This window comes from Falco punctatus (assembly GCF_963210335.1).
Source record: "Falco punctatus genome assembly, chromosome: 1".
In the NCBI taxonomy this organism is placed as follows: Eukaryota; Metazoa; Chordata; class Aves; order Falconiformes; family Falconidae; genus Falco; species Falco punctatus.
This window is the reverse complement of record NC_137580.1, coordinates 95,303,952-95,316,290: the sequence shown is the minus strand read 5'-3', so window position 1 is coordinate 95,316,290 and position 12,339 is coordinate 95,303,952. Positions and strand designations below refer to the sequence as shown.

At 38.5% G+C, this 12,339-nt stretch overlaps 1 protein-coding gene across 10 annotated transcripts in view; it reads right to left on the bottom strand.

Moving 5' to 3' along the window:
• CLIP1 (CAP-Gly domain containing linker protein 1) overlaps nucleotides 1-12,339 on the bottom strand; it is an 81,104-nt gene that overhangs the window by 25,906 nt on the left and 42,859 nt on the right. For 7 of the 10 annotated variants that reach the window (XM_080406073.1, XM_080406077.1, XM_080406081.1 and 4 more), the window contains 7 exons: nucleotides 11,075-11,135; nucleotides 9,955-9,987; nucleotides 5,641-5,745; nucleotides 3,204-4,148; nucleotides 1,763-1,879; nucleotides 723-780; nucleotides 398-481 (listed from right to left, as the gene is read on the bottom strand). In XM_080406073.1, the coding sequence (XP_080262199.1) occupies nucleotides 398-481; nucleotides 723-780; nucleotides 1,763-1,879; nucleotides 3,204-4,148; nucleotides 5,641-5,745; nucleotides 9,955-9,987; nucleotides 11,075-11,135 (1,403 nt within the window). The remainder of the gene's footprint in view (nucleotides 1-397; nucleotides 482-722; nucleotides 781-1,762; nucleotides 1,880-3,203; nucleotides 4,149-5,640; nucleotides 5,746-9,954; nucleotides 9,988-11,074; nucleotides 11,136-12,339) is intronic. The other 3 variants (XM_080406079.1, XM_080406078.1, XM_080406080.1) reach the window with 3 other exon arrangements.

Below are 12,339 nucleotides of genomic sequence, written 5' to 3'. Positions count from 1 at the left end.
GAAATCCACTACCTATGGGCAAGGCTTCTGTGAAGTACCTATCTTACGTTTGTGATGCTTCAGTCTGGTTGTCAGGCCTTTGTCTGGTATCTGACCAGCACCACAGCATGCTTTTGTCACAACATCAAACAAGAATTTAACTACTGATGCGGAATACACTCAGCAGGAAGTCTGCTGCCTTCCCGCGCAATGTATTGCCTTAATATTAGCATCACCTTGCTGGGTCACTACGCAGTGCCACAAAAGCTGTTTTCTGCCCAGAAAAAAGGCTTTCTTTTGAAGGCATCTGCATTTGTGAAAGCATTACATACTACAGCGTGGGGAGCTGAGCAGGAGGCATACAGAAGCAAAAAGCTGATGCATTTTGCAAAACATTCCATTTTATTAACTTCCTTACCAGTTAAACTAGACTTCAGCTGTTCCAGTTCTGAAGACAAGAGTGCAAACTGCTCTTCTTTTTGGTTTAGTTTTTTAATTGTTTCTATGCAAGTAAAATTTTGAAAACAAAGTTAGTAACTATTTAGATGCAGACAATTCCACCTACTTGCAAGGTATATTACTCTTCAGAAGAGAGGTTGTAAGTAACCCTGTCCTTTCCATAGCTGCTGAAACCGCTGTACTGCCAGGTGTAAATTTGAAAGCGCATGACAAAACCCCTTTATTTTGCCACATTTGTTTTCTGCAGCTTTTTAGTTCTTCGTTTAGTTTAGTAGCAGACATACCTTGCATAGTTTGTTGAACGTTTTCTGCTTCATTAGCTGCACTAGTAAACTTTTCTTTCTGAAAAATGGATAAAAACCTAAGGTAAGGTTTGGCAATAGCAGTGTAATTCAACCACTGAATTTATATTAGGTATTTTTCAACTACAAAATAGAACAGTCTTCATGCCTACCATAAATAGATCTGAAGTTTTTAAATTACAGTTTAGCATAGATACATTCAGCCACTTAAAGCAAGATTTTTCCCTTGCCTTGATTACAAGCAAATCCCTAAACATTCAAAGTAACTTCTCCATCACCAAGAACAGCAGGAGAACTGCAGCCAGAGAGTCCAGTGTAGGAGATGTGATTTCTGGGTTTCAGTGCAAGAAGCTACCCACGCTGCTCACAGGCTGCACAGTGGGCATCTGCAACCCTGTGATCAACCTCATACCAGTATTTTCCAGTTTTACCAGCAGGACGAGATGCTAGACAGTGAAGAAACGGGAGGATATTGAGGAAGATAAGCAAGACTCTTCCACCGACTTAAAATATTTACTATGGCCGTGGAAAGAGATTATGACAGGGACAGCAAAACCTAAAAGCACATCTTTTTGTTACTAACTCTAGTGTAGTTCCTCAGGAAAATCCCACCCAACTACAGAATACTTGCAAATATTTGCAAAATGAGAAATCAGACGACAAATGTCTTCAAAAACCATTTGTAAGGCGTGTACAGCCAGCACGAATTTGTGCAACAGTTACAAGAAAGAGCCACATGTTCCTTAATGAGTAGTCTCACAGTGCTTTTGGTTTAATATTTTATCTGAAATCCATAAATAGATGAGTCCTACTTAGATAAAACATCTGCCAACACAGAACACAGGTGAAATGCTCTTTTCATTCTGAGACAGATCCTGTTAGTCGCAAACCCTTGCCATCTTTTCATGAATAAAACAGCTTTGGAAGATGTTGCTCAGAGTTGATCCACAGATTTCAATTACATTCTCACCATGAAAACCAAAATCCAAAGGATAAAGTCAAAATTTTTGAGTATTACTCACCAAAACTTGAAGTTCCTTTTCCAAAGAATCTTTAACTTGATTTACTGCACTCAAGTTTTTCTCAAGGTCAAGAAGCTTTTGCTCTTTGCCCTGCAGTTCTTTGGCCAGATTACTAGCCTAACAAAGATGATGAAATGGAGTAAAATAAAATTACAAACATGAATGAAAAAATAGGGAAATTAAAAGGCGAATCTTTGAAAGAAATAACTGGAATATTAAAATCACTGTAAGATTAAAAAAAATCAAGAAAAAAATGTGTGATGTGTTAGCTGAGTGAAGCTGATTTCCACTGATGACGACATACATCACGGTACTAACTACATCTTGGAATATATCTGAAATCATAAAAATTTAGCTCTCTTGGAATTAATGGTGGAAACATTATTTAATGGCAGATATTTTTGAGTACATTCAAAATTTCAAAACAAAGTTACAGCATCAGTTGAATTAGTAGGTTTAGGGGTTTATTGTTTTAATTTTAACTGATTAATTTAGCATTTATGCTTCAACTGGCTATTCAGACCAACGCACATAGAGGGATATAATTTTTCAATTACATTTCAATTTATATTCCAATATAATTCTCCGTACCACACCCAGGGGTAGTGCAGAAACCCAGCGTGACCTCAAAAATCGAGTCAAAGGTCTGTAGAAATCTAGTATCTCCAAACCATCTGTGAAGGGTTTATGAAAGCTATTTCCAGTTACCTTCTCACCGCTCTTAGAATTAGAGCTCTAGCTTGTCAGGTCATGCATAGACAGGGAAGGTGGGGCAACCCCTACAATGACATGATATCTTAACACTTCTATTCCTAGCTGCAGTGGTGGAACAACTTTCAAGTACTGAATGCCATGCTGTCAATTTAAAAGACAGATGTCATCCAAACCCAAGAAAAATCTTGGTAAGATACATCACATTGCAGTCTGTGATCCAAAAATGCTGTGATGCAGCGCCTAACACCACCACTGCATACCCTTGTCTGAAAGAAAAGTTCCACCCAGATCATTTTTGCTTTCTTTTGGTTTTAACAGCCTCTTCCATCTTCTTGTTTGACAAGAGGCAAGGTAGTGAAGGTACAGAGGAAACATTTCCCCCATGAGCCCCAAGTTGCTTTATCTGAATACCTCTATCACCAAAGGTTAAAATCTTAAAATGTGTGGATTCTTCTCCCAAATAAGCCAAACCAGCTTTTCCATAACACAACGCTTTCGGCACAGGCATGCCGAAGCCTGCAGTAAGGAAGTGCAGAAGATTTGTTTTTCTTTTTGCTTAGTGGTGCAGACCAAGCACTAAAAACCTGCTTTCTCTAAACCTCCTCAGATGTTACTAAGATTCAATCAAACTAGTTTGTTCTGTGATGTATTTGCCATAGCAGATTAGAACAGTATGAATGCAAAATAAAAGCAAAGTAAAAATAAAAGGATGGATGTTGATACAAACCTTGCTACTTCCATCAACCTTTTCAGTCTCTAAATTCTGAATTTGTTTCTCAGCTGCCTCAAGCTGCTTGCTAAGTTTCTGGATTTCCAATTTACCTTCAGAATTGGCTTTCTGAAGTGCAGCAAGGTCCAAAAGCTTTTCTTCAGCAGCTTTGATCTGTGGTGTAAGACTATCAATAACTTTGGTTTGTTCATTGTACTTGGCTTGCAGTACCTCTAGCTCCTTTACCTTTATCTCAGCTTCCTGTAATTTGTTTAAAGTGTCTTCCATTTCTACTAGATGCTGATCTTCCACACTTTCCAGTTTGGTCTTCAGACTTTCCAGGCTTTGCTCCTTCTCCTCTGTGACCGCCAACAGTTTTGCTTTCAGCGATTCGATCTCTTTTAAATGATGAGATTTTTCATTTTCCTGCTTCAGTTTTAAATTTGACATTTCATTTTCATAGTCTAATTTAATCTTCTCAATCTGAGTCTTTAACTCTGCAAATTCTGCCGTCTGAGCCCCTACACCTTTGCTGAAAGAAACTTTTAGCTCTTCCATTGCTTGCTGATGGGAGGCAATTGCAGATTCCAGCTTTGATTTCCACAGCTCTATGACATCCGAGTTCTCCTTGTTGGCATGATCAAGCTTAGTTTTCAAGGATTCATTTTCTTTTGCCATTCTCTCATTTGAAGCTGAAAGTGACTTGATCTCTTTCTGCAAGGCTTCTTCGCTAATTCCAAACTTCTCTTTTAGTGAATTCATCTCGTTCTGATGTTCCTTGCTAATTGCTGCCATTCTTTCTTGCAAAGAACTTATTTCTTGTAACAATGACAGAGAAGTGTCCACATCATCAATGTGTTTACTAGACTCTAATCTCCCTCGAAGCTCAGCTACTTCTTTCACCCGCAATGCTAGATCTCTTTCTAGTTCCATGATGCGAGATTTTTCAGATACCGTGGCCACCTATGGTTAACAGCATTTTAAGGAAAGAAGAAAGATTATAAAAGATAAGTTTCATCCAAAGACACTTAGGCCTCACTGAAAAGAAACCACCAAGTGTTGCAAACTATCATCATTAGTGTATTCTTACCAGCATTTTGGATTAGAATACCTTTGAATTTCTCTGTGAACTCCGATTTCTAGGGAAATTTTGAACCAGCCTTAAGAAAAAGCAGATGATTTTACGCAGAAGGCTGTGAAACAAGGCCAACTATTGTTTCCCTTCTGGACAAACTACTGCTTTAAAAAAAGGAAAAATGTCCACATCTTTGTATTACATGCATATCATACTCTCTAAAGGTGGAATTTAGTTAAATGCATTTTTCTGAGGTTGTCTGGAAATAACAACTTGTTTTAAACAACTTACAGACTATGCTTATATATTACCAGTGTTTAACAAAATGTTTCTCAGAACCATTTTAAAGAAGGCTGGGAAAGAACAGAGAACCCTGAGGTCTTTATTTGTTAAAATAATTGCTTCCAAATTAATCTCATGCCAGCTATGAAACTGTCAGAGAAAAATATAAACACGTTTTTCACCTACAAATCCTTAGAAACTCCTGCTACATCCACTCCATCGTTCTCTGTGAAAAAGCGTCCTCGCATTATCTGAGCTTTTCACCCACTATTGAAGCAGCTTGTGGTAGCGAAAAGCGTGCAAAGCTACCTCAATAATTTCTAATTAGAAAGTTACTGTTTCAACCTCCTTACTATAACAACATCCTGGAAAAGATATTACTTACCTGCAATTGCTCTTTAAAAGTACTTATAGAGTACGTTCTTGGGTTTATAATATTCGTCCTACCACAACTTCACGAAAAGCTCCATGTGTGAGCATGAATATAGATCTCTATATAACTATCCTTAAGAATCGACATCTGCTGAGCTTCTGACTCGGGACAAAGTATGTCCAGTAATATTTTGGCAGGCTACAGTATTACGAATGCAACAGGGATATCCATGAAAAGATTACATCATGGGTGGAAAAAATACCTAAAAAGCCACTGCAAAGCATGATTTAGCAAAGTAAGTAGTACAACAACTACTTAAGACCTCAGAAACCAAGTCTCAAATACTAAATTTGTGTTAAAAGCACTGGCACCGTCAATCTTACTTTTTTGGGAATCAATGAACTTTGCTACTTCTAAAATGAACCACTGAACATTCTTTTGTGTCAATTCACAGTCCCATTTGCTAGTTTTGACTTCAAGTTTTAAGACATCTTACCTGAATTCTTCTGAAGAAATGAGTATATATACACAGGCATACACACACACACAACACTGAAGCTCAAAATTAATGCTAATTTTTAGTGTTCCAGCTATATCTATAGCAGGTACTGATCGTGGCAGGAGCAAGGATCTGTTTCAGCATGTGTTATACCCAGCAGACTGTGTCATCAGAAATCTTCCACAACACAAATCAGTCTTGTTATTCAAATAGTGAAAACCATTACCCTAGTGTCTTCTAACTCCCTCTGGAGTTTGTCAGCTTTGGTCTTTTCAAAGAGCAGGCTCTGTTCAAGCTCCTTAATGCGGGCATGCTCCAGTTTGGTCTGCGTCTGTTAGTAAAAAGGGAAAGGAAGAGAACACAACGGTGCCACCATCACATGCCAGCACAAGAGGAGGGAGCCACATGCAGGCCGTGCTGCCAGATTCTTCTACCAATGATGAGCAGAGAAGATGCAGTGGATAAAATGAACAGGGAAATGCTATGGATGAGAAAGATGGACTGAAAGTGTAAATGGACATGTAAAAAAAAAATAAAAAATGTAAAAAAAAAATCACAAACGAAGAAATACGAACAAAAAAGTTTCATGCAGCCAAGTAGAAGTTATTTATCAGTACATGAAGTTTTCAGCACAAATTAGAATAGTTATGTAAAAAAATACATATGTGTATATATCTCTATACCTGTTCTGATAGGATGATAAGACCCTTTCCTTGTCATCCTGCTAACTTTTTTCTTTAATGCATTTGGCTTATTTTAGAAGTTATTCAGTTATTAACCAGGGGACAAAAATTCATCACTGAAGCTCATGTGACAAATCAAAACTTTTTGGTTTTTTTAATAGTAGCTGTACCTCAAGTCTCAGCCATAAAAATCCTTCTGGCCAAGACCTGGGAACATTAAGGTTCATTTGTCACTATGGTATGAATTATTTGAATAGAAACAGAAAGAGAATGGTTGTCTATAATTGCAGAACCCTCCTAGGTTTTCCCCCTCCTCCTCTTTCAGGAAGGAAGCAAGCAACAAGTAAGATTCCCCAAAACCAGGCAAAAAAGCAAATCGGTCTGGTTTCTCTATAGTTACTGAAGTCTAAATACATTGAACAAGAGGTGGAAGTAAGGAGGAAAAAAAAATAAAATATCTTTGTAATTCTAACAAGTTCCTAAAGAGCAGCAGGAAGCAGATGAAACTAAGTGAGCAGGCACCTCCTGCCTTTTGCTTACAAACAGGCAGATTTTTTAGCAAGAACACAGAATATTGGATATTCCGCCTTGACACCCAGATACCCCCAGAGGGCCCACAAGAGAGCTTGAAGTTTGAGAGATGCAGGTGAAGTCCAGCAGCTAGTTCAAGTCTGACCTGCCCCTCTGAAGGGGGGAAAGAAAAATGGAAAAAGAAATATAGAGGTAGGAACCAGGTGCCCTGCCTATTTCTGAAGTGCTGAGATTTTACTATTGGATCAACCTTGACAGGTCGCTGTTAGGATAAATTTACTACAAACCAAACTAAAAGGATTATGAAAGTATATTGCTGCTTCATAGTGTCTTTTCCAAAAAGAGCAGCTTTCCAGGGTTTGGCCACATTGAGAGTAAGGTGGATGTCCAGAAGAAAACCGAATGAAGTCGAAGATGTGTTTATTAACTGAAGAAGTTGCAACCATCAATCCTGATGAAAGTTTACACAGCTTAACTGCCACAGTTAATCTACTGCGGAACAAAGTAACACAGTTAGCCCCCAAGCTCTACAAACTACTATAAAGAGAAGAGAGAACTGCAAGGTGGACAGCCACCCATCGAACACCGGATTGAAAGAATCTGAGAAGGCAGGAAGACACATGAATAATTCTGAAGCCACACTGCTGCCAAAGCCACAGCGCAGCAGTGCGTGCACAGCTGGCAGGACGCTGCTGCCTCTCTGATCTTTGTAATATGATATTTAAAAATCCCTACAGAACTGTGTTATTTATAGAGTGCCAAGCTGATTAGAACTGCCTCCAAATCAGCCACAGCAGTTAAAGATCTTACGTAGTCTCTGCAGAGCAAGTGGGATGGGGATGAGCCTCTTGTTTTGCTTCAGGCCTGTTCTCCTCCAAACACAGTATTGCTTTGACAGCATAAAGTTATCTTCTTCCCCAAAAGCATCCAGACATCTGGCAGTTTCATTTTTTTGAAACATTTTTCCATGAAGAATGGCTGTGAAAAGTTGGCTACTTTACTATGTAGTTAGTAGGTCCAAAACACTAAAATCCATGAACACTAAAAGTTGCTTCTTAGATTTGTCTTTTTTTTTTTTTTTTAATTCCAAAGCAGATTTGTTTCTCTATCAGCGGAAGATCTTCAGTGTATATGGGGAATAAAACCCCCACGAGAACACAGATCTCTGGTTTTGCCTCCCACAGCCTTTGAAACTGGAACTAAATATTCTAAGACAAATAACATTTTGTAAGTGGCTACAATTCAGTCCCCTCTCTGAGACAGGTTAGTATTAGTTCTGATCCACAACAAAACTGCAAGACTGAAAAGTAATCTATTTTTAAAAATCAAGTATTCATACCTTCCTTGCTCTAATTCACCAAAGGGAGCTATTAAAACCCAAGAAACCCCAAACCTGAGAGTTGCAGAATTCTCCCTGCATGACTTTGCAAAATATGCTATCTTTTTTAGGATAAAATTTTTTATATTACATAAAATGCAAAACACTTTGATCTTTAATTTTATAGACATTGCTTTACTACTGCAAAGATTAGATATACCATCTGATTCCTGAGGTTTTTTTAATCCCATCTCATATATTACAAAGGGAAATAAGGTTAAATCCTACCAAAATGGAAATAAAAGATTAAAAAAACCCCAAAACCTCCGGAGATCTTTGCTGGACACCTTTTTCCCCATTTAGGGCAAGACGGATTATCCTTTAAAGAAGTCTGATTTCCAAGGGACAGGCTCCAGTTTCCCTGAGGTAAAAATCACAGCAAAATTTTGATTCACTCAAATTTCTCTCCCAATCATCTATAGAGAAATGTCTAAATGATTATGTTTTCCTTTGAGGAAACCCAGAGCACAGTAAACAGAGAAGAGCAGAGAGAACTACAAAAAGAAGAAAAGAATTTGATTGCAAACCTTAACTCAGATGGAAAAGAAAAACAGAAAAGAAAAAAAAAACACCCAAACCCAACTAAAAGTCCAAAAAACAAAAGAAGCATCTTCACCTTCTCCAAAGCTTTGCAGCTGATTAAGTGACATGGAAACTGGACGAGATTTACTTTGCCTTGAACCTTACAGAATTCCACTCAAATAAACTTCAGAGACCGGTCATCAGCTATTTTCAGCACTTGTGTACTCTATCTCCTCTTTCATTTCCAAATAAACCTTACTGTTAAGTTCTCCATCTATAGGGCAAATGGAAATTGTGCTGAAGCCATAAATGCTGATAATTAGTTCTAGGATAGGGGCGAGATGACCTTCAGTTCCTTCGTGCTGGGATAACAATCACAGGACACCACGGAGATGACGAGGCATTAGCCTAAAAACTAAGTGCTCACCCACTTCTCTCCTTTACAGAGTGAAGATGTCCGTTTTTTTATGGAAAAAATCAAGAATAGGGAAATCAGGAGTAAAGATAGGATTAAACAAGGAGTGCACAAAACAAGAGAAAGGAAGGGCACATGCAGATTTACTTCTAACACACCGTGAGCCTGATTGGAAGCCTAGAGGAGACCCCAGATCGCTGAAGTAGCTTCGCAAAAGGGACACCTAAGAACGCACAGCAGGAAACCAGTTTTAGTCTCAAGAACTTCCTATCTCGGCTGGGGACGCAGCAGAGGAGGGAGCCTGGGATAAACCTTCCTGAGTCCAACCGAAGAGAGGGCTTTTAAATTCCGCTATTTGGAGCTACGGAACCAAGAGGGCTGCTTAAACATCTTGTACGGCAGTTTCTGTTACCCAGTACCATATATTTTCCCTACGTAACTCAAAGAGAAGCTACAGGAAGATGCAGTAAAATCAGACAGCTTTGCACACGAATTCTTCAGGTGTTTTAATCATCTCTCCCCTTAGCATTTCATGCTAAAAAACCGAGACAAATAAGGGGAGGTGGGGAACATACCGACTTTTTTTCCTCAGAAAAATTCATCGGCTAATTGCATACTGCATCTATTGAACAGTAGCAGGAGCTTGTAGGAAAGCATGTGGGATTTTGTGAAGAAAGCAATTAAAATCCTACATTTAAATGAAAGACATTTCCAGATCCTGGACAGTCAATTCCTACAAGCTCCTATACTCTTCAATTAGTTGCCAAGGTTTTGACCCTACAGAATTCTCATGACACATTCGCCCTCTCTTCAGTTAATGGGGATTACAACGTTTAGTCATGACACACATTCTTTTCAATAAATGTTGTAATTGCTCTGAAAGCAACATGCACACAAATACTAGAGTCAATGTTTCAATAACAGATTATGCAGTTAGTGAATAAGTATAAGCATTTTCTGCACACAATCTGTTAACATGGGATGTCTCTGCACATTTAAGTGCCCTCTTACATTTTCTGGGTCTTCCGAAATCTGCCTCTTTCGCTATCAGTAAAATTAAAAAACAAACAAACAAAAATATTTCACCTGCAGACTTAGCACTATCATTCCAACACAAACAACAGGATACATTTCATTATCTTGAATTCAGTTTAAACTCCTGAAGTTATGCAGCTTGACAAACCAGTTTTTAAGATGGTTTGCCATGGCTATTGACTGATTTAACAAAAAACAAAAAATTAAAATTTTCCATGGACTAAACAATAAAAGAAGTATTCTATAAAGAGTCTAAATAGGTATCTTAAAATGAATGAAAGACTAAAATAAAAAAATGTTATATGAAATGAGTAATTTTCATAAGGCTAGCACTTTAATCATAAATGGTTCACAGGAACACAGTTTGTACTTTACGCTGTGCAAGAAATTCCAATATTTTCTGATCAGACAGAGTAGAACTAAAAAGTATCTTGCTTTTTAATTTGAAATTTGGTATAAAAACTGGCAGTGCTCAAATAGCTGAGAGTAATCCTTCATTAAATATTTTCTATTGTGATTGTCTAGTAACATACTGGTTTTAGCCCAGTATGATAGGTATACAAACAGTAGAAAGATGAAAATTGCACACAATTGCTATTTAGATTTTGTGTGCAGTAACTCTCAGGACAAAACATTCTTTGTTATCAATCTTCCCTTAGGAAAGCACAGGGATTATTCAAAAATTGATCTAAGAAAAACAGGTCTAGGCTTCAATATGAATTTTCAAAGGCATAAATATTAACTTGCAATTTCGTAACTTCAAAATGCTTTTTTGTTGGAGGTTACTTTTAATATCAAAAGGTAGAATTTTCTATTAATTAATTTAATTACTCTAAACAACAACAGCCACTCCACAGTACAACCCCTTGGCTAAGGTGTGTAACCAAATTAAGGGTGCAATCCTGTAGTTTCACGACGATCACCTTACTCAAGGACTGCAGAACTGGGAATCACTTTCATGTGCTTTGCATATGCTTGGACTGCATCTATTAATCATTCCTGCCCTTCTCTCCTAGAGAACGGTACACTTTATCTGAACTGATTGCATTTCTGTGTCCTACTATAGACCCTGTTTACAAAGCTGGAGATATTTTACCTCTAGGTCTCCTTTGGTAATGGATTCTTCTTCCACACGGAACTGAAGGTCTTCAACTTTCCTGTGGGGACAATGCATTAAAATTCAGGTAAAGAAAATGCTTTCAAGCTCACTTTTCAGTGGAAATCAAAACTACAGTGACATCATTCTGATTGCACCGTGCCAGAAACATGAAATAGAAATCTCTCACAGGAAGCATCAGAGAGAAGGAAAGCCACTGACTTTAAAACACAGCCACTGACAAAGGCAGGCATCAGTCTTCCCGCAGCTCTATAAAGTATTTTGTTGCGTTTTCTGATGAGTTAAAAAGAGAATCTTTTTCAGTCATCATTGATTCTCTCGCTCTTTCACCCTTCTGCATGCCATCAAAAGACGGGACCTAAACGAACAGTTTGATTTCACATTCTGTATATTCTACCATTCACTAAGAAATAGCCAGCAAACTTCGGACACATCTGATATACCCACGAACCTTCTAGAAGTGCGCTGGTCAACTTGCATCGAAACTGTAGCATAAACAAACATATGTTAGGTGTCAAGATGAACTGTAAGATGTGAAATGGGAGTGCAAGCAAGAACATTGACTTGCCTTGTGTGGAAAAATGACTACAGCTATAACATTAAGGAAATTTTAGGGTAAAACCACAGCTGCTACTTCCAGGGTGGACTGTGGTTGGTACACACGGAATCTACTCTCCAGTAGCTCCCGAGGCCACACAACCTGCAACCTCAGCACGTGCTAAGAGGAAGGAGCAAGCTGGAGACCCAGGAGCCTGTAGTCCCTGCAGTAAGGGGAACTTGATGGTACCATGTGCTGTCCGATAACCTGGACAGTAGCTGCTGAACAGGGAAGATAAGGGAAGATGTTGGCTGTTGAAGCAGCAACTGTGGTGAAATAGCCTTCCTCAGATGAACTTTGCTCATTGTAATTTCATTGTAATATCAAAGCACACCTCCAACCCAAAGCTACCCACCTCCAGGGTATGGCCACCCCTCACTGAGTACGCGCTTTACTGACTGTACCCTTAAAGGTAAAGCGAGAGAATTTTACATCTATCAATAACAAAAGTACGTATGACCGGAGTCACTCAAGCTTCACCTAGAAGTAAAGAAATAATAGAATAGTAAGTTGGGAAAGGGAGAAGTTAGGGAAGACTCCATCGTAACTGCTGGGATCAGTCAATGGGCTGAGCCCATCTTCTCCCCCACAGGGATGCCTACCAGTTAAGAACCATACTCAATATGCACTTAATTATTAACCCCAG